Raw genomic sequence first — 21,613 nt, forward strand, 5'->3', positions numbered from 1 at the left:
TCAGACTACTTCCTAATTTCAAAATATTGAAGGTGCACAATAGTGTGACACGAATCGCAGCCTTTTATGTGGTAGTTGCAGGTTTCGCCAGAAAGCTCCGGAGTAAGCCGGTCTCAAAGCATTCCCATTGTTAGTTCTTTTTTTCCATTGGTTCCACTATGCTGTCAGTGTATTATAGCTGCCTCTCATGGGCCGAGTGTGCGCAGTACGCCTCCGGAGCTGCCATTTAGACATACTGCAAAGCTTTATAGAGAAGCAAGGCATAAATATCCCGTGGTTGTCACTGGAAGCTTTTGCAAAATGCCGAAGGCAGTTTTCGAAGAGACTTCGCCGATGGCCAGAAAGGGACTCAGAGTTTGTCAAGACGTCCAGCGCTCGGTTAAGAAATGGGCAGGAGTTCCCCACAAAGAGGATTAGAGGGGAAAATTGCTGGTAGATGCTTGCATAACTGGCAATGTATCTGCAATAGTTCATTTTCCCGTGGCTTCTCGCCATCCACCTGAAGTTCCGGGCGTACCGTCGCTCCCAGCTGTACAGAGGGCCCCTCTTGTGGGGAAGCCATACATTCACGCCCCCGTCGAAAGCATCCACAGCATGAACCGGGCAGTGGAAAAGAATGAATGCTTATTTATGAAATTTCCCAAATCCCAGTATTGTTCATCTGCCTGTGTGTTGAATGATTGGAAGGCCAGCTCACCTCCGGCAGGGGCCCTCCCGCCTTCAAGACCAAACCAAAGGATTCCCAATATTATCACTCTTGAGTCTATTAGACGCTTGGCATGTGCTTTTATCTTTACAAATTTGGGTCGAGGAGCCCTTTCAAAAGGTCTTTTAGACCTCTGAGCCACCACGCGTAGCTGCAATGGCCCAGACCGACGCTTTGGCGGGGGTTGCCCTGCCCGTCGGCGTACCCGTGGCAGCTGAAGAGTATGTTTTTCAACCGGAAGCACAAGACCGCCAAACGGTCGAGTTCCCTAAGGAAGGGGAGCTGGTGATCCTCTACGGTTCAAGGGAAATGATTCTTCCTTGTTTGCTGAAGAAGTCCGGAGTCTGCCGAACACGACTTGGAAACTTTGACCATGCGGATATCATGAAAACGCGCGTAGGACATAAAGTGAGGCGATCGAGATCCTCCCAACACCAGATCCGGCCGCAAGCCCAGTTCTAGTGGACGCTAACCCGACCTCCGTCGTGCTTTTGCCCCTCTTCGTCGCCTTTTATCTCCCTTCGTCTGCGTTGCACTCCGTCCATGTCCCTAACCCTCTAATGCAGCATCGCCCCCTCGCGTACTCTGAAAATGGTTTGGCGTTGCTCATAGAAGCTTGCGCACATGAGGGGCGCATGCATGCATGCATGTACATTTCTGTGGAGGCTCATTTATCTTCTTCTTGAATCTTCTAGAGATAATTTGATGCTTCTTTTCTTCGAGCTGCTTAGGTTTACGAGCGACGCCAGGGGAAGTGGTTGGTGGTGCTGCGCCCCACACCTGACCTTCACACTCTTGCCCTTCGGCACCGGACCCAAATCATTGTGAGTCTAACAAGGCAGCATAAGCCCTTTAAAACGCCTGCTCAGCGCCTTGTATGTACGTGCGTACAAGCATGCACATCTGTATGAAGGCTGCCTCTTCGTCGCCTCTGTGCGGGTAGAGGCTATTTGACGCTCCTCTCCTTCGAGTTGCTTAGGATCACGAGCATTTCTTCTTTCTCGCCTCACGGGTAGGAAAACTTATGTCAGAGGTACTTGAACGTGCGCGCAGTATCATGCTGACATATCGCTGATCTTAAGCCTTCTGGATGTCCGCCCGGGGAAAACTATTGTTGAAGCAGGTAATTATGTTTTTCTGTTGTAACCAGTGGATTACCAGTTGTACGCGCTGTGACTGCTGAATTAGGTTTTGAGAGTATCGGTTCGTTGTCTTTCACGACCATGGTCCGTTTGGGCGGGTGTAGTGTCTCGCTATGGCAGCTAATACAAGGCGGACGAACTATCCTGTATGGATATCTGCATGCGCATCCTTCCAGTAGGAAGAGACGGATGCACAAGAATAGGATCTATCACTGAAACGCATTTGTGTGTAGGAACGGGATCTGGGTCTCTGTCATATTCTTTGGCCATGGCGCTGCGTCCCGAGGGCCGCCTGTTCACCTTCGAGTTCCACGCGCAACGATGGCAAGAAGCGCGGTAAGGAAGCTAGGTGCTCGTTTCTCACGTATTGTGATGTGCGGTGTTACATCCAGCGCAATTCTTAGACAGCAGTATGTGTTCACTCTGACCGTTTTGTTGTTTGCTTAAAGCACCCCTTGTCACTTAGTTAAACTGCCGCTCGTCGGCATTGAGTGAGTGTCCGTTGAAAATTACAACTTTCTGGGGCGTGCATGCACGCTGATTCACATTTGTTTCCGCTTGGTGTATCCGGAGGTTTCGTTTCAGCGAAGAGTTTAAGCTCCTTGGGATCGTGAAGGAAGTCCACGCCATCCAACGCGACGTTTGCGCAGATGGATTCTGCTCGCAGCAAGCTCCTGCAGCAACAGCTGAGTCCTCCGGCACAACGGAGAAGGCAGCAAAAAAAGAGCACGAGGGGGATTTGCCGTTACCACACACCGCGGACGGTGTATTTCTTGACCTGCCTTCCCCGTGGCTTGCCCTGAAACATGCCGACGAGGTTCTCAAGGTGGGTTCCACCCCAGTAAGGACTGTTGTGCTCTCTACGGTGGTCTCTACCCACAACAGTTCGTACTGGGCTAGCAAGGCTTGTTCTGTGCGGCTATTTCTGCTGCTCACACTACCATTCTACGACACTGCCAGTCTCCTGTGCGTGCTGCTGCGTAGGGTGGAGGCCGCTTGGTGACCTTCTCTCCCTGTGTTGAGCAGTTGCATAAGACCTTCGCAGCAGCGCAGGAGCTGGGCTTCCAGGGTAAGCCTTTTGTTGACTGTCTTGTAGGGCGCTAAGCAGATCCATTTAAAGGTCGACTCTGTAGATTACCACTGTCGGCTGTCGTCCCGTTGGCTTCGTCAGTGCCCGGTGTTGGCCCAACAGATGCATATTGAATAATGCCGGCTCACGGGGACATTCACTGCTTTGGAAATTCCCCACATTGTGTATTAGCGCAGATGGGGCCTACACTACACTGAAGAAACAATGCCTACACAGTGTACTTTGTAGTTAATTGTTGCACAATCCAGTGTCAGTGCTGCGCTGCATATCCCCTTGTGCTATGATTTGGCCTACAACCACAGATTTTCAAGTATTTGAGATCCTTGCTAAACCCTGGGGGGCTTGCATATCTCGTCCGCCGTTGGATCACAAGAAAACCGAGAAGGCAAGGAGAAAACGGGATGCACCCTCACAGCCGCAACCCGACGGGGAAGAAGATGGGGATGCCCAGGAGAAACAAGATGGCCAGCAACACCCATCTACGTCATTCCCTGCTCTCTTGTCTCACTTCTTGCAACGTCCTTTCTCACAGTCTACCAGCTGGTGCAGCGCAGCTGCAGACTCACGTGGAGCGGTGGCAACAGGCTCCTCGGTGGTTTCATCAGAAACAGATCTGGAGGAACCGTCACGCATTAGTAGCTACCACTACCAACTGCCGATGAAGGGGCATACAGGATATGTTGCTTATTGCGTCAAGCCCAGCGAGGACGAGTGCTTGCAGCCACTCCCGTGATGTGTCTAAGTGGATGCGTTGAACTTCTGTGCCAGTCTGATCGTGCCATTCTGACCTTTGCAAAATACAGCAAAGAAGGCCATCCTAAGCCGTGGATGTCCTTTATCAAGGCGAAGTTGATTGTGGGTTGCTTTTACCCATGAGCAAGCAATACCCGCCAAAGAGATCTACGAGGGTTGTGCCGCTAGAGAATGAGGACGTTGCAGGCTCACTATTGCTGCTTTGACCACCATCTCCCTACCACTGACGCCAACCAAGCCGTAACACGTATAATTCCGTAGTCACAGCAAAAAATGGTGCACTTTTCATTTTAAGCTCATTTGCCCGGATTTGCATGCGCTAGCGGGCGTGCAGCTTCTCCGTTTGGCATGGCCCCTCCACACGTCTTTTGACGCTCTTTGAGGCTAGGCCCGTCCACTAACACGATTTTGAATGCACGGAGGTTTGGGGATGCTTCTACTTTGCGATGCTGCTGCGTAAGACTTCGTCCCGTTCTTATTAGGCGTCGCCTTGAAGCATTTTGGAGAAAATGAGTTCAACTAAGTCTCCATAGTAGTGGGACACCAAATTGTTTGCTACAACGTAGGTGGAAGCCCTTGTTAGGGCTTTCTGGCGGTATCCCCATGCATCCTCGCGGGGTCTACTAAGCAGAGCGTCTTGAGAGAACCTAGCCTTCCTACGCTCGTCAATGCGTCTACTGCAATTCTACCGCTCGCCTGTCACTTTCTCCTACAGAGCATCCGCATGCATTGCCCTCCTCTAATAACATTGCCAACTGATGCCTAGCCTCAAAATTTCCTCCAGCTAGACGGCCTTCCCCTCTACCTAGATGCGCCTTCTTCTTGCTAAAGAGAAACCTCTCCCAACAAGCACCAAGCCCTCTACTGTCTCGCGCAGCATATACTAGTTAAAACATTGCCACTGTAGCCCATTCACACTAAACCAGACCGATATGGCTCTACCTCCTAACAAGGCGACCAAGCTCCCTGTCCTAATTTTCTCCAGGTTGGCCTCTAGTAAGAAGTGTTTCCTCTCCTCCGAACCTCTACGGCGTTCGAACCCAGATACCTCTGTAGCTAGCAGCATGCTAACAGTCTGACCCCCTAATGTCTCCTCACCGATGACGTTCATACCTGGCTAATGCTACGTTTAATTACTCACGAAACAACAGTTCGACATTCTACATACACGGGGTAAACGCAAGAAGCCGCAGTCGCTGGTGAGTGTCTTAAGTTCATTATCGTCCTCCCCGGTGCGCCTCCCCTCCAAGTTGCTCGCCAAGTAAGCCTGGCGTTTCAACGCCGTTACTCGTGACCCCCCGTTAGACATTCAAGATTGCAACTGCGCTCCTTTACGGACAACGACAGATTAAAGTTCAACCCACCAATTACATTACACAGCGCTAGGGTGTTGCTGCACGCCACCCCCAAAACAATGGAACAATGGGGAAATGGTAAAGCAACGCCAGCAGATATCCGTGCTGAAAGTGCTAAACTCTCTAGCAGCGTTTACTCACCCTACCTGCTCTGCCCCTACTATAACCGAGACTCGCGCAAGCACTGACCTAGTGTCCACCCCCTGCATGCGAGGAATGTTGTAGGCAGCTCTAGAGAAGAACCCCGCCCACTGCTGCCAACAGAACAAAGGAAAAGCTCGGCACGACAGCAGGGGATGAGGCCTTAAGAATTGAAGCAATCTTCTCCCACTGCTCTTTCCTGCATAGCAAACACCAACAGCCACGCCTCCCTCTCAGATGTCACCGACATTACCATCACAATCCGCTGGGGACGGAATATGCAATTTACACTCACGTGAACGGAGGAGTTCCTCCTTCACCCAAAGCATTTGGCACCGTCTTGCAGAAGAACGCATAGCCCCTTGTTTCCGAATTTTGCTTCGGATCAGTCAACGTAGTCGTCTCAGTACAGGTCACGACCCTGCAGTCTGCAGTAGCGGCAGACGAAGGGGTGAATAAAGATACGAACATAACAATGTCCGGGCGTTCGTACAGCCCAGAGGACTGGACAGGTGCGGGTGGCATCCCGCTAAAGCCCTTGTATGCTTCTTTCCAGCGATCCACAACAGATTGGCAGTTTACCTTCTCGGACTCAATGACCATCATGCTGTGCATAGCACCGTCACCATCATCATCGCCAGATATCGATGCCTTCGATCCATTCTTTCCCGCCTGAAAAACAGAAGTGCAGCGAACGAGAACACACAAGCGCTAGAGCGCAGGTACCGAGCAACGCAAGGGGACTCGAAAGGTTTACCCGCAGTACATCCTTACAGAAGGATTCCCACGTCTGTTTTCCATCGTCATCATATGCAGGAATCTTTTTGTCAGGCTCTGAAGCCTGCACGAATTTGCTTAACCCTGCTGCCTCGCGTACATTGTTTATCTCGGAGAGGCATGCGCCCTCCGACCCTGTTCACACGCGACCAATACATACAGCTCCCTCCATATCCCGTGCATCACATATTAACGATAGAGCAAAAGTACACGCCCACTAAGCCAACTCCCCGCTGGCAGTCGGCAACGCGTCCCCACTTTCCTCCGAACCTCCAACCGCCCTCCTCCACTCGGCCCCGAAACAAAACACTAAACCCATTTTCTCGGCATTAACCAATACTTGTTTAGACTGAACAATGCTGTAGAGAGAAGTAAACTCACCAAGCTTTACTGTATACGTGGCGTTGGGCCCGGGTTGTGCACCTTCGCCCGGAGCTGTCTTGCCGAGGACGCAGAGCGTCGCGCCTAGGAGAGGAAGTACTTTGACAGGTGCCATTTTGACCGAGTGGAAGTTCAGAAACTGAGGCTAAAGTGAATTAAAGCAGTGAACTACTCATTGGAAAGATTCATTAATTCATAATCGGCGTGGAGCGCCGTCGACGCCCTCCCCAACCGGAAGAGCAGCGAGACATAGAATGGCGCATCTCATTGCTTGCTGCATGCCACCAGACTTGCAGAGCTGGTAGAGATTTAAGATAGGGCATTGGGGTAACACATCTGTAAACTAAAAATCAGGAAAGATGGGGGATAAGTATTACTACAGGTCAAGGGCGTCCAAATAAAGAAATGCAGGGATTGCGAATTGCATCGAAGTGGACTGTCCAACGCGTAGGTATTATTATCGCGCCAATCCCCGGGGAGGCGGCTTCAATCACTTAAGTTATCTGGCACACTACGGTGAGACAGGGTGGCCAAATAAGATAGTGTTTTTGCGCACTGGTCCTTATTTAGCGGTGATCCGCCACTGTGGCGTGTGAGACCACCCCGCGTCCAATGGTCTCGTGAAAGAACTACCGTGCGGCGTGCGGTAGGAGGGGGGGGTATGTGCAGCGCTTTTAGATTAAGTACACGTCTATTAATACACAATATAATACAATATATGCAGTAGTAGTTTTGTGAAGATGAAGCGGACTTCTTGCTTCTATCACGTTGGTGCTCATTGGTAGGGAGGGAATTGAAGCGACGCTACTGGTGGTCCAGAGCTTTGGGGTGGTCCGTCCGGAGTTGATACTTGAACGAACTTCGTGAATACTTAGTTCGCCTTAGTTGGCGGATTGTACGTAAGTAGAAGGACACAAGCTATCTACAGTGTCAGCGTAAACGGCAGGAAGGGGCTTAATGGCGCATAAATGCGAAGACAACTTGCAACATTAGCTGCGGCGAGGTACGCTCCAACACATGGCAGGAAGCTTCTCCTTTTCGTTGCCCCAGGCCCTTGGGACGCCATGCCCAGAACGCCTGGAGAATGCAGAGGAGATCAGCCGTTGTTCAGGAACTCTTACCATAGGACTTTTGGCTTGATCACAGCTCACGATGGTCCTCGCAAAAGATCGTGCACTCTCACTATTCTCGGTAGCACCACATGATTCATCGGGATAGGCGACAGCAACAGTCCACACCCGCACAGCAGGGAAACCTTATTGCAGTGACTCGTACCCACAATGGTTTAGAATTAGAAAAAGAATTAAGTAAACTTCCCTCAAATATTTCTCAGAAACTCAGCCCTTTCCTCCGTTTCCATCCATCACGGGAATTGATGAGGTTCTTCCCTTTGGCAGGAAGGCGGCCAACGATTGGGAACCCTGTCACCTCCACACCACCTCAGTAACTGTACCAATCCATCAGAAAATGCCTTCAGAACAAAACAAACAATTTGTAAAGAATGCGTCCGCATTTTCCAACCATCCAGACATGAGTAGAGCCGCTTTTCAGTTGGCGGGACCAGTTTTGGAGCTCCTTATTTCTCTGGAGGTGTAGTCACTTATTCAAAGGTACACGAGGAGCTACAGTTGTTACAGACATCATAGCCATTTGAAGGGGAGGCACGACAATAGTGGTTATTAAAAAAGCTACTATAACACTTTTCCAAAGAATATGAGACTGTGGGAGCCTTCCGGAATGCACTGCGATGTAGGTTTATTCCCTGGTCTTCAAGAGAGCAGGCTGTGGCAGAAAACTAGAGAAGCTATCAGCCGAGTGCCACATCGACAAGAAAAAGTCCATAGGGAAGTCAAGTCCAATGGTAGGGTAGGAGCATCTATATCAATTGTTCACAACAGGGCTTGCTGCAGCAGAGGAAACCGATAACCAGCTGGGCAGCGTGGGGGAAACTTGGAAAGGGTGAACTCGCAGAGATGACGAAGCATTCGCGACATAAAGAACAAAAAATGCCACATCCACAAATGCTTTGGAAACGACCCAGGTATTAAGCCCATGGATGTTGGGGCTGAGTAGCAGCCCCGCCCAGGAGAAAAAAAAACGGCAATCGACCGCACCCGGGGAATTCGGCTCCCAGAAAGCCAGGACGACATAAGCAGCGGTGCGTCTGCTCCTTGTACAGCAAACAAGGTCATTTGATTCAGGACGGCAGAGGCATGAAGACAGCCAAGGGACTGTAGAAGCAATACTTGGAGCAGCGTTGCCAGGGGAACAAACAAAGCGATCAGGTGCACGCCGTGGTCCCCTACGACGTGCGAAGCAGCGATGCGGCCCGAAGATGTGATAGTTGCGCCTGCAGATCCGCTGCAAGTTCACTTGATTCTTACCCAAAATCATATGCTTGGTCAGACGTTGCTAGTGCAACTTCACAGACGCTGTGAAGTGTAGCGGGAATCCGAAGCTACAAGGAGGGGGTGCAACCTACCTCTCTGGGGCATATGTCGCCAATGGCAAAAACTACACCAGAATTGGTAAATCCATTGGACTAAAAATGACGAGCTCAATACAGAAAGGACTCATATTACCATGCTACGGGGCTACAATGTTGGACGAGTTCGCCAGGCCAAAGCATAGCAAGCTCAGTAGAAGGGCGCAAACGGGGTCTGCAGCAATGCTATTGGGGTCAATGCGCCGGGTAACGGTGAGAGGTTGCACGGCATAGCGTTCCCAATGGAATTTACATCCTCTGCAATAGGGCAGTAAATGCGGCAACACAGGAGGAAAGGTGCAAAAAGGCGCAAGGAACCTCCTATGCAGTGCAGAGGCGCTGCAAGCAACGAAGCAGAACTGCAAGCACTTGACAGAGTGCATGCACTTCTGCTTCGTTGCTTGCAGCACTCAAGTCCTCACGCATCAAGGAGATGACGGCTTGACGTTTACCATTCCGTCTACCATTGTACCAGCTAGACGCACTCAGCAGCACGGACATATTCTTGAATGGTGTGTGAACCCCACAGGCGTCTATTATTCACTCTGACTGAAGCACATTGAACTTGCAGCCAGAATTTCATGTGTGTTCGGGAACGCCTCTTGCAGTCGATTCTCTAGGCAAAAAACGTCTCCTACTCGTAGGAATCCTCAAAGGCAGCTTTTGCTGGTGGCAAGCACTTGGTGTGTAGCAGTGGCAGGAGCATGTGCACTGTGCGGTGATTCACCAGTTTCGCAAAATGGTGAGGCCGCGGGGTCGTTGGAGCGAGCTCCAATGCTCAAATGTCTAATCCATGCAACTGGTCCGCGTGTGTTCTTTAATGCATGTGCAAAAACACGCCTGGAGATATGTGCAGATAAACAAAACAAATGTACAGTTTATATAGAGTGTACGAAGGCGATACAGTTTTGGGCATACAAGAGGAGGGACTTCTTTTGCATGGTTCCAGAAAAAGTGTTAGCAGTTCCGCACCACTTCTGTTCTGTCCCCAATGATATGCAGATAACGCCCACAGTAGCTGCCGGGCATGCCAGCCCAAATATCTCCGACCGTCTGGGCTGCATGCCTTTGGAAAGGGGTTTGCCGGGCATGAAAAGGGCGACGATGTTCGATGATGAGAAGATGAGGACTATCAATCATTGGAGCTTAAGGTTTCCCCCGTTTGGCCCTCTTGCTGCCAGCACAAGACAAGCAATTCGAACTGTACAATGTGGCGGAAACGGATCAAAAGAAACTGCATGTGGCTGTCGACTCGCCCAGCTGTCCAAATCTACAATTATACAGCAGAAATTGCATGAAAGACAGCGAGGAAGCAGATGCACACAGACAGGGCGGGGCGCTGACCTGTCGGGCCCACATCGACGCGTACAACCCGTTGGGCTTCTGCAGCAGTTGCTGATGCGTTCCGATCTCCGCGACTTTGCCTCTGTCGAGCACAGCGATTGTGTCAGCCCCCGCAACTGTGGAGAGGCGATGGGCAATCACAAGAGTAGTGCGGCCACGGGAAATCGCTTGCAGAGCCTGTAAATAAGGTATTTGCATATAAACAGCCCATACAGACAGGGACTGTCTTCACCCCCGCGACGACAGTGGCGACGACAGTGGAGGAGGTGCCCCCTACAAGTCACTGGCTGTCGAACCCAACTCCCTTCAACTAGCGCACGAAAGTGCATATGATACATAAATGAACATGCTCGGCTATAGATGTACAAATCAACAGATGTGGAGGTTCTTGGCCGGTGCACCCACACACACACAATTTACAAGAGGACGAGAAACAGACCTTAAGGATCTTGTGCTCGGTGTGGAGGTCCAGGGCGCTCGTCGCCTCGTCAAACAAAACGATCTCCGGGTTGCGTAGCAGACACCGCGCGATTCCCACACGCTGCTTCTCCCCTCCGCTTAGCCGAAGGCCGCGGTCCCCCACGGGCGTGTTGAGCCCATCGGGAAGCGACTCCACCAATTCTGTCAGCTCCGCCATGCGGATGGCCTCCTGCGCACAGCGGCCGCTGCACTACTCCAGCAATAAGTAGAGACACGGCGCCCTTCTGCCGTGACTTGCGGTTCACCCCGAGAATGAAAAACGGGATGAGGAAGAGGAATGCAAACACGGATAATCGAACGCTCAGCAAAACAACGCCAACAAAGAACACCTGAACTGCTGCCTGCAAAGATGATGAGTCCACCAGGGGTACGGGCACTTAGCAACAGCAAACAGGCCCTTCGGTTGCAGCAACGAATCGTCTTAAGGCACCTTGACTTGTTCGTCTGTGGCGTGTGGGCTTCCGTAACGTAGGTTAAACCCAAGGGACTCGTTGAAGAGAGCAACGTCTTGGGGGACCACCCCAATGCGCTGCCTGCACAAAGCCCAGCGCGCGCAACAGCAGCAGCAGACCACTCCCGCTCATGCTTCTCTCAAGCCCCTCACCCTCGTTCCCTTCGCCTTTACTTCCTCCGCTCTATTTGACAAAAGCAGAGGCCGGGCACCACCTCAGAAAAAAACATCACTAAACCGCATATTCTCCGTATATAAGTATAACTGTCGAGCAGCTGCGTGTCAGAATCGGTTTCCTTAGAGCACCCGTGATGGGAATGCAAAGTGCAATGCACCTAAATGACATAATAGGGAGAGTCCTGAGGTCCTGCCCGTCTATCGACACGACGCCGCTAAGAGGGTCCGCCAGACGATACAACAGGCGAATCAGCGTTGTCTTGCCTGAGCCCGACTCCCCTACCAAGGCCACTCGGCTGCCGGCTGGCACTTGAAGCGAAAATCCATCTAAGACCAGCTTGCCTACACCGCTCGCAGCTGTGGGGTCCTGTTTTTCTCGCAATTCCCGCCTTTGAGGCACCGGGTGTACAGGCAGCTGATCCAAAGAGTGGGAGGGGGGATAGGCGAATTTTACGTCCTTGAACTCCACAGCACCGCCTCGCATCTGAAAGGCAACCGGGTTCGGAGGGTCCTGCACGAGCGGCTGCAACTGCAGCACCTCCAGTAGCTTCTCCAAGTCTATAGTATTAACCGTCAGTTCTCTGTAGGCAGTCCCAATAAAGTTAAGAGGTATGGCCAGCTGCGGCACAGAACCCCCACACATCTGCGTAGCCACTAAGGCACGAAGTACAGCAAGCGGACAAGAGAGAATGGGAAAAACCGCACCCACACAAGTAAGCAGCCGGAAACTCCTCATCCTCGCGGACTAAAAGGGATGCTGTCGGTGCGGACGACGTGAAGGCGGCAGTGTTGGACCTGCTGCCATTCGCTAAATTTCATGCCTATCCCTCGTACACGCATGCACGCAGGGAAGTATGCACGAACAGATGCATGCATGCAGGTGTACAAGCATGCCAGGCACGTATGCGGGCACAGGAGGTGTTGGACGGATCACCTGCAGGAGCAACGTGCTGACGAGAACGATTTGGCCGACAGGGGCGGCCCCTGCGGCGACGAGGTTGGCAGTGTGCAAGAGGGCGAGAGCGAGGCCGCCGGTGAAGATGAGCTGCTGCCCGAAGTTGAGGAGGGCCAGTGACTCATTCACTTTCGTCATTTGATTCTCCAGCTGACGCTGCACTGCCCCAAAACGCTCCGCCTCCTGCGCCTCCGCCGTAAAGTAGCGCACCACCTCCGCGTTGCCCAGCGAGTCCACCAGAAGCCCTGACACAAGAAAAACAATGCTGAAACGCCGCCCCAACTAATTCCGTACTCTAGCTGCAACAGCTCTCAATCAACCGATTGAGGGGGCCAAGCACTTCGAAAGACACAAAATGAACCTCTAGACGAAACCCATTGAGTCGGCAGCTTTCTGCACACCCCTAGACGTTCTCGAGGCCCTCAGGGCCCTTAAAAGCCCGTTGCACACCCCTACAGCTAGAAGCGTTTTGAGTCCCTTAGACGCTCTTCGAGCATATGGAGGACACGCAGGCCCTTGTAGAGGCAACCTAACCCCTGCCCTCCCCCTCGACTACTCTTTGGCAATTGATCTTAGTAGTGCGCTTCGCACCAGCGCTGAGCCCCTCTAGGCGATTCATCTCGCGTCTCAATTTGGCCCTGCGGGTGGTGACGACGGCTGTGAAAGCCCAGTACGCCGATATGGTGACCACGGCAGTTGCGGCTACAGTCCAACCAACTCGCAGCTTCAAGAGGACCAACACCATCAAAAACTCCAAACTTGTGGGCACCACCTGCAGCCGCAGCAGCAGCATCTGAAGCAGCAAGGCTGGCACCACTTGTAGCACGAGCAGGGACAGCAGCAGGAGGGGCAGCACGCATCTGCATACTCAGCGGGCTCAGCAGACACCTCCCATGCCTCATGTGCTGCATGCAGCGCTTACCTGAAACAACAGAACATTCAGAAGCAGCGAAATCGCCTTCGTCCCTCGAGTCAAGACAGCCGTTAGCTCGCCCACCTGCACCAGCAGCGCACAAAAGCACTAGAACTGCCGCTGCAGCAACATGCAACCGACCTAGGCTAGCGCACAGAAGATGGGAGGGCGCATGCAAGCCGCACCAAGCCATAACAGCAGCAACAGCAGCAACGGCAACAACCGCACAACCAATACCTTGTTGTTGCTGCTGAAAGAAGTGGCATGCATGTGGGCAAAGGCCGTGGCAGCCAACTCTCGCGAGGCCCTCTGAGACACCCGAGTGAAAAGCGCAGTGCGCAACTCCGTGAACGCTGCAGCGACAGCAGCCGCAGCCAAAGCAGCACCACACACAAGCAAAAACAGCAATAGCCGAGTCAGGCGCACACATAAGCCTCAGAAAATGCTCTTTCCGCTTGCTGTATGAATGCTGCTCTTTATGTGGCCTCCCTACCTGAGGCCCCCAGTCTGGCCAAAGGGTAGCTCATGACTAGCCCAACCGGAAGCGCGGGGTGCAGCCAGACCCCGGGGAAGGTCGTTCCTGTAGTCCCCACTGCGGCGTCAGCAACAGCAGCAGGAGCAGCAGCTGCTGCTCCTGCTGCGGCTTGAGTGGCTTCTGCTGCAGCTGTCTGTGTGAAGTGGTCTACGAGACTCGCCAAGGCCACAGGAGCTGCAATGGTGAGACATTTCGCAACCAAAAGAGAGGCCACTGCACCCACAACCCTCGCCTTCAGACAACGACTTGCAGGCCACAAGGCAGAAGCAAGAAGTCTCCAAAGGCTTTTTGGTGCGTCCGCTTCTCCGTTAAACTGCGGAGCCTCGGCAACAAACAGGGGAACGCTGTTCCCTTGGTTGTCGCTGTTGCTGCTGCCGCGCCTCATCGTGCTGCTGCTGCTGCTGCCCAGGCGAGTGCTGCAAGCAGAAGTTTGGCCACCGGATTGTGGCAGGTGCTCCTCTCTTGGTTTCTCACAGCCGGTGTTGTTGCAGGTGGTTCTGTTGCTGCTGCGGCTGTTGCGCGAAGGCGTAACTGTCGCCAAACCACGACTGTACCTGGTGGCTGGGTGTGCGGAGCAGCAGTGAAGTCCCAGAGATGGCAGCATGCAAGGCGCTGCACCAGCAGCCCGGGAGGTGGCTGCAAAGGGCAGAGAGCAGAGACAATGCACAAGAACGGAAGAATAGACCGTGGAGGAAAGGCTACACCTGCTGGAGGGCCCCTGCAGGAGCCCTACAGAAGGCACATGTGCCCCCTTCTGCACAGCAGCAAGCGGATCAGGTGCGGCAGAGGCAGCAGCAGCAGCAGCAGCAGCAGCAGCAGGTGCTGCTGCTGCTGCTCCAGACCAGCAAGCAGGTGCTGCAGCGGTGAGCCAAATGCGGGGGCGCGTGCAAGAGACGCAATGCATGCGTGTAGCTGCTGTGTTCCTCAGGAGCCAGACGGCCCCCGGCGACATCCGCATAGCCACCAGTGGAGCCTTAGAGGCCCGCGTTTGGTATTGAGTGGAGGGGGTTATTCATCGTCTTGTGCGGGTCCCAGGCGGCGCCATTCTTTAACTACGCATGCGCATATGTATTAGCTATACATACATGCACACGAAGAACATTGTTCTACGTATATGCGCATGTGCAAGTATGCCTTATACTGTAGCAGCGGCCAGCGTTGGGAAGGCGCCGCACGAGGAGTACCTCAAACTTGTGCCTGCATGCACACGTTGACTGCTGCGGTGGGCACATGCGCATGCGCGTGCAACGAGGCTCTTTCTGTCTGCAGTTTATCGGCTGACTTTCTTGGTTTTTCCCCGAATACTTCCGTTTGGCTTGCAGGTCCCGCAACCCTCACTGCAGAAGGAGGTACCCTTCTCGCCTTCAAACGGTAGGTGCGAATTGATACTTTGATGAATTCGATGATGCATTTTACAGCTAAACGAACTTTTGCCTCGAGAGCGCGGGCCTTCGAGAACCAGGGGGGGGGCCCCCGAGGGGCCCCACAGGAGCCAGCGCAGCCCACAGCCTGCCGTACCTTCTGCATTGGATGCCAATATTTTTTATTTCCAAAGACGTTCAAACGTAAGTGCTTCTATAAGCAACACAAGTAGGAAACAAATGCGGGGCAAGGATCGAATAATTCGATGACGCCTTTGCGCTGTCCTGCGCGGTTGTTTCATGCGTGCATCCTTCCTTTCAAAAGCAATTCCTGCATTCTGCGGGGCCTTTAAATCCCTGGGTTGCTTTTTTTATTGATTTACTCCCAAGCAGGAACAACATAACAGCGGAAGCAACTGGAGACGAAAACCTTTAGAAACCCACCGCCTGTGGGATGTGTGAGTGTGTATTAAGTGTAAGCTTAGGCCGCCCATCGCGGTGAGCAGCAACAGGTCGATATACTGCTCATAATATACTTCTGAGAAAGCAGCTCTGAGCTACCCTTCACCTCCTAGGCTGCCTGACCGCATCAAGCACTTGGCGGGGCCGGTGCAAAGAGAAAACGCAGGTACATTTGCAGCACTTTGTTACAACTTCTGCTGCAAGACGACCCAGATGCGCACGAAACCCAACAAAGTCCCTTCCTCTGCATGTACAAACGCCCTAGATAACTCACATTTCCTTGGCATGCACACCTGTACACTATCCACTTCAGACGCACAAAGCTGCAGAAGTGGAAGGCTGCAGCTAGATGAAGTCCTTAGCCTACTTTCCTAAATTAGGAAACTTTACCTTTTCCTCCCTGTTGGCTTCCCAAGTTCCGATATTCAAATATTGGGGCCTAAAGCCTGTAAAGTGTATCCAAAGGCAGCCCCTCCGGTTTTCTGGCAAGCAACACTGGCGATTAGAGTGCAACGAAAGGAACTGGTGAGCATGCATTGCTTGTCGGGCTGTCAGACGGGATGTCGAAGCTTGCAGGAGCTGCAGCAGAAGCTGACTGGGAAGGCCTTCCTTTCGTGCTGCTGCTCCTTCTGCTCCTCTCGGGCTGCTTCAACAGGTGTTGTGGAAAGTTGAGACAGCGGGACAAGCATGATACCAACATTCGCAACCGGCTGTGGCTAGCTGCGGCTAACAAAACGGTTCGTCCTCCACTGTGAAGCTGAACTTATAAATGAATTCCTCGTGACAACGGAGAGCCAATGGCCCACCCTTCTGTTGCAGCAGCCTGCAGCCCGAAATGCAACCGTGTGCGGTCGCTCGAGGTCTGCTGCCTCCAGAGGATGGTCAACAACGACTACACTCTAAACTCCCCAACTCCACTGTTCTCATGCAGCTGGCGAACGGAAGGTATGCAAGCCGTGGAACCTCTTCTGCGAGCAGTTGGTGCAGCAAGAAAATCAGAAACGAAGAAATCAACAGTGAAGTTCAAAATAAGATAGATACACCGTAAAGGGCAGCTGCTTCATGCAAGTTCAGCAACTTATGCACCGTCTGTCTGTGCCGCTGCACACAGGAGCAGTTTGAGTCCCCTGAACTGATGCTCAGGCCCTCGTCTCTCAGTTCGGAGACAGCCAAAAAGAACGCCAGCAGACGCAAACCTCTTTTAGAGGCGTTAATACCGCCAGTAAGGAGGCATCGTAATGCAGACTACTGCTGCATCGGGGGAACCCCCCTCAGACACGTCCAGCAGCAGGGCCGCATTCAAGGTGCTCGGACGCCCCTGCACAGCCGCAGCAGCAACAGTAACGGCAGCAGTAGCCGCAGCAGATCGGCAGCTGCTGAAAGAGCTGCAACAACCGGTGCAACATCTGCTGCAGCCGCCGCAGGAGCCGCACCGGCCGGGCGCCGTGACCCTCCTTGCTGCAACAAACCGGTGGCTCTCAGCACCAATCAGTATTCCTTGTTGATAACGAGAGGCTTGTCAGAGAAGGTCGAGGGCGTGTCGATCTTCATTAGGCAGCAGACGCCAATACAACTCCCAAGGAACAAAATCAACATAATCAACAGCTGGGCCAGCAAGTTCTGATAAAGCAAAACAAGCACGCATACATTGCGCAGGTGTCTAATCACCTAGCCACATACCGTACACCTCCTATACATAGAGTCACGTTATCCGCTGATCATCGCCTGCCCTCAGCAACAGCAGCTGCAGCAGGAGCAGCTGCGGACTGCTGCTCCAAATAGTGTTAGACCCTGGAAACTGGATGGTTGCTGGTGATATAATATTTGCACTCCAACCAGAACTGACGCCAAAAGACGAGAATTACCATCACGCGTATAGTGTGGCATTCGCTTCATGGCTTACGCAGAAGCCGGAGGCCTTTGAGAAAACCATAGCACCAGCAGCAGCAGCTGCTGCTGCTGCTGCAACTGCCGCAAAGACTGTGTATCGGTAGTGCTGTACTTACCGCTGTGATGTAGTTGAATGGGGAGGACTCCTCTTCGCTTGCTGCAGCCTTTGCGCATGCAACAGTGGTGATCGCCAGCAGCAGCGCGAGTAGTGCTTTGAGGCTATTCATGGTGGAACTCCGTTCGTTTTGGGGAAATCTAAGAAAACCAAATATGTATTTTCTTAGTTAGCCTCAATCTGGCTCAAGAAGTGGCCGGTTTGGAGCTCCAATGAAGCATCGGCTTGCTTCCTTGCAATGTACGCACGTGCAACTTCTTTTTGCGGCGTGATTACCTCCTTCTTTCTCTCTGCATCTCGAAGAGCCAACTCTTATCAAGTGATTGTGTATTATGTTTAATGCGCTTCATGATGTACTGTCGCAACATTTCAACTTCAGTCACAGGACGCCGCTGGCTTCAGATCGGCCGTTTGGGTCTGCATGAGCGCTTCCTTCGCCCGCCGCCACTGGGAAAGGGACATTTCCAGGTTTTTTCTGAAGTCCTTGATCTATATTATTTCAAATGGCGGATATGTTGATTCGCTGCCATTTTGTAGTCGGTTAGACTCCGCCATGCGCGCCGAACTGCCCAGTAAGTCCAACACGGCTCGGCACGGTATTCGTCTTGGTGTCGAGTTTCCTGACTGCCTCTAAGAGTTTCATCTGCCCAGCAGCAGAAACAGGATTCATTTCAAAGAGTCGTTGAACAACACACAAGCAAACTTGGGTGGACTTGAATGGGGGGCGTTGTGGAATCTCCTACGCCACGACCGCCGCAAGGGGCCCAGGCAGCATCCGACAAAAGAAGCGACACAGAGGGATAGACAGACGAAGAGACAGACGAATCATTCCTAAGAAGGGGGAGCAACAGAGGTAAAGCAGTTTAAAGCATAATTAACCAAAGGCGCAAGGACACGGACAACAGCTCCTCCCCATGGGGGCCAGCAGTGCGAGAACGAGTCAAACCTGACCTGAAGCCTCTCCTGAGCAGCAGCAATAGCAACATGTGCGAAAGAGGGGTGTGGCAGCTGCAGCAGGTGCTTCTGCGATACAGCGAGACCGGCTACAGCAGCAGCGGCGTGCGTTTCTACCTGAAGCATTTGCTGCCCAGTTGGGAGCAGCGAAATCCCCAGGTTTGTGGCCACACCCTTTCCCCGCATATTTTGTTCTAGATGGTGGCTGTAGGCAGTTACTTAATGCATCTGCTGTTGAGGTGTATGTACAAATATGCTGTCGAGGTCGTGAGTAAGCTTAGAAGTGCAGCAGGGCCTGTGCGTATTTAGGTGCATTATTTGTACTAGACTGCCTATTCCCGGAAAGCAGATGTGATTTGGGGGCTTTTGCAACAGCCACGAGCGCTGCATTCAGGCAATGTGGGTAAAACACTTCGCGCGCAGTGCCGTTGCTGGTGGTGTAAGTACTGCTTGTGCTGCTGTTGCTTGTGCAACCCCTGCAGGTTGAGGTGGTGTTGCAGCAGGACAAGTACGCGCAGCCTCAGGCGACATTTGTGTTTAGATCAGGTGCCCGTTCTGAAACTCCATTAGCCAACCTGCAGCCGCGGCAGCTGGAAGAGCTGCTACAACTGCACAGAGACAGCTCGGGGCCCAACCACTTCCTCAAACACGGGGGCCCGAAAGTCTGGACGGAAAGACGCTCTATACAGGTGAAAACACGCATGAAAATATTTGTTACATATTACTATGTGTAGAAGTTTGTAACAGTATTTGTGATGGCGTGCATGCTCCTGATGCATGCACTTAATAATAGCAAGGAAGTAATATTTGTTGTTGTATGGATACTGCTGATGCATGCTGGATTGATGCAGCTGAAAACAACAGGGAGGCTTTTTTGCTGTGTTTTATTTCTATGTGGGTTGCTCACTTATACCTGTTTAGTTGCATAGCTCAATTTTAGAAGGGGCATTCGCCTTTTTTGACTCTAGACCTCTATTCATTCACATGAGGTGTCACCAGCAAACGGCGAGGAAGCCAGGTGGAAAAAAACAGATGAAATGACAGATTATATGGAGACAGGCAGTAGATAGACAAATGGCCTACAACATATGTGCGTCAGTACTCTGGAGGCCTCAGTGCGTGCATCTATTTATGTATCTTACTTCAGTGGTCTATTGGCGTTTGATTTTGTATAAACCATTGGCCGACTCTCATCCTCACTTGCTTGTTGCTATTTTCGTTTGATTTCGCAGCCGTTCTTGTTTGTTTACTTTGTTTTATGCGTGTATGAGCACCTCTACAACTCCGCAACGGTATTTGTTCTGCTTGTTCTTTCTGAACCATCTCAGGGTTTGTGGCGGCCTTCTCTGCCATCCCAGCTGTTGGCTTTGCGTTGGTTTAGGCGGTCGCGGCCGCCGCTGCGTCTCCCTAAGTACTCCTCTGAGAGCCTTCGGCTGTCTCTACAGGCCATTCGGGGGGACGGCCGCTGGGGGTCGGAGAGGGAGTTTCCCAAGGGGTGGGATCAACTCGCACTCAAATATGCTCACTACCAGCCCCTCATGAGAGAACCCGTTGTGCCCAAGCAGCAGCAACAGCAGCCAGAAAAACAGCAGCAGCAGCGGCAGCAGGGATAGTTCTGCATCCATAGCTGCTACTGATGATGTGGCTGTTGCACTCAACCGCTCAGAATTGTTTTCTTTTTTCCGCTTCGCCGCTACTGTGAATGAGAAATTCGTGCATTAATTTGTTTTCAGCAATTGCTAAACTGCAGTAGATATTTGTCCGGAGAGGGTTGCAAGTAACTTTTTGCGAGCATTGCATTTTTCGCGTTAGGTGCAGGTTTGTTTCTTATATCCCACAGCCTATCTGCGGCCGTTCACCTCATCGAAGGCACCACTAAAAAGAGGGCATCCGCCTATATTGCTGCAAGTGGAGAAATTATATGCTGGTGGTGCAGAACAACTGAAAAAAGCCACACGCGCGTTGGGGCCTCCACGGGGCCCGGACTGTCTCCTGTATTGAACAGAAACCACTACAGGGGGAGGGGAATTTCAGTGCAACGCATCTCTGACTCTCTAATGGTGTATATTGGGTGGGCACCACTGGTAGGTCAGATAGCTTCTTAATGGCTATAGTGCGCTCTGTAGTGGTGTAAGGTGAATGCACGCTGTGTGCCGCCCTCCGCTATGCAGTACCATAACACAAATTTGCGGGTGGCGGATGCACCTCATCAAAAAGTATTCCGAGTCAAAGCTCAAGTCAAGGGCACCACGGCGCAAATAAGCTTCATAATGAAACACCCATAGTGACAGCCTGCCCGTCCCTTCGCAGGCAGAACAGGTTTGCGCAGGTCAATATCAAATGTAGCCTGCATACACACGGATTTTATCGTGAGTGAGCGGCTCCATGAGATCGTACAGGGGCCCCAGGGCGATCTGGGGGCACAATGAGCCCCGGAGGCCCGTGAAAATAGGGTTTGGCGGTGCTCGCAAAGCTCTATAGAAATCTTGGAGACCTTGCATGCCGCTTGAGGGTCTCTATTTGCCCGTTAGGACCCTTCTGAGCCTTGCTGAGTCACGAGGAGAATCTTGTGGCGAGTATTATATGCGTGTTTGCATCTAAAGGATCTCCAGCTGCCTGTTGGCCCAGCCGTAAACACCTTTGTAAGTGTCAAAAAGGCGTCGAACTTCAGCCACGAGAAGTTTATGGGCAGCCGCAACTTCCTGCGGACCGTGCAGAGACAAGAAAGTGGAAACTAATACTGGGGGTTCGTCACCAGCAGAGGTGTAGGGATTAGGGTTTAGGAATGACTTGCTGCGTTCCGCCAACATCACAGCTATGAAGCTAATGGTGGTAATAGCACCAAACTAGTAGAGTGCCTAATAATGATAACCCCTGTGCAACAAGCAGAGCAAGAGAAACACAGGAAAAGAACCAGGCGACAGACCCCATGCGTGGGTTTGTCCACTTGAGGTACTTGAAGAGGACGCCCAATGGCGTAAAGCATCGGTACACGGAAGGCCACAGGAAGGCCAAAGCGGCCGTAGAAGGAAACGAACGCGATTCTCATGAGCCTGAGGCACACACACCAACCCATTTCGCACACACCTCGCACTTCCGTGTTTTCTCTGCGTCGCCATGATATATATATATATATATATATATAT

General features: G+C 52.2%; 5 protein-coding genes across 5 annotated transcripts; 2 read left to right on the forward strand and 3 right to left on the reverse strand.

Moving 5' to 3' along the window:
• Positions 1-862: 862 nt before the first annotated feature.
• Positions 863-3,671, forward strand: EAH_00011690 (tRNA (adenine-N(1)-)-methyltransferase catalytic subunit, putative; the record flags this gene model as incomplete). The annotated part of the gene is made up of 7 exons (XM_013394807.1): positions 863-1,114; positions 1,438-1,530; positions 1,760-1,829; positions 2,082-2,184; positions 2,434-2,674; positions 2,833-2,917; positions 3,241-3,671. The coding sequence occupies 7 exons, from the start codon at positions 863-865 to the stop codon at positions 3,669-3,671; spliced, it is 1,275 nt and encodes a 424-aa protein (XP_013250261.1).
• Positions 3,672-5,277: 1,606 nt separating this feature from the next.
• Positions 5,278-6,460, reverse strand: EAH_00011700 (SAG family member; the record flags this gene model as incomplete). The annotated part of the gene is made up of 4 exons (XM_013394808.1): positions 5,278-5,386; positions 5,483-5,859; positions 5,945-6,099; positions 6,346-6,460. The coding sequence occupies 4 exons, from the start codon at positions 6,458-6,460 to the stop codon at positions 5,278-5,280; spliced, it is 756 nt and encodes a 251-aa protein (XP_013250262.1).
• A 3,502-nt stretch (positions 6,461-9,962) lies between these two features.
• Positions 9,963-14,070, reverse strand: EAH_00011710 (ABC transporter, putative; the record flags this gene model as incomplete). Its single annotated transcript, XM_013394809.1, has 10 exons — positions 9,963-10,031; positions 10,175-10,351; positions 10,614-10,823; positions 11,085-11,187; positions 11,441-11,901; positions 12,217-12,482; positions 12,829-13,009; positions 13,160-13,234; positions 13,379-13,503; positions 13,644-14,070. The coding sequence occupies 10 exons, from the start codon at positions 14,068-14,070 to the stop codon at positions 9,963-9,965; spliced, it is 2,094 nt and encodes a 697-aa protein (XP_013250263.1).
• Positions 14,071-16,996: 2,926 nt separating this feature from the next.
• On the reverse strand, positions 16,997-17,625 carry EAH_00011720 (hypothetical protein, conserved; the record flags this gene model as incomplete). Its single annotated transcript, XM_013394810.1, has 2 exons — positions 16,997-17,128; positions 17,515-17,625. 2 exons carry the CDS (start codon positions 17,623-17,625, stop codon positions 16,997-16,999), a joined length of 243 nt encoding a protein of 80 aa, XP_013250264.1.
• An 872-nt stretch (positions 17,626-18,497) lies between these two features.
• Positions 18,498-20,080, forward strand: EAH_00011730 (hypothetical protein, conserved; the record flags this gene model as incomplete). The annotated part of the gene is made up of 3 exons (XM_013394811.1): positions 18,498-18,626; positions 18,950-19,156; positions 19,796-20,080. 3 exons carry the CDS (start codon positions 18,498-18,500, stop codon positions 20,078-20,080), a joined length of 621 nt encoding a protein of 206 aa, XP_013250265.1.
• Between the last annotated feature and the right edge of the window lie 1,533 nt (positions 20,081-21,613).

This window comes from Eimeria acervulina, genomic scaffold (genome assembly GCF_000499425.1).
Source record: "Eimeria acervulina Houghton genomic scaffold, Eah_scaff63, whole genome shotgun sequence".
Classification (NCBI taxonomy): domain Eukaryota; phylum Apicomplexa; class Conoidasida; order Eucoccidiorida; family Eimeriidae; genus Eimeria; species Eimeria acervulina.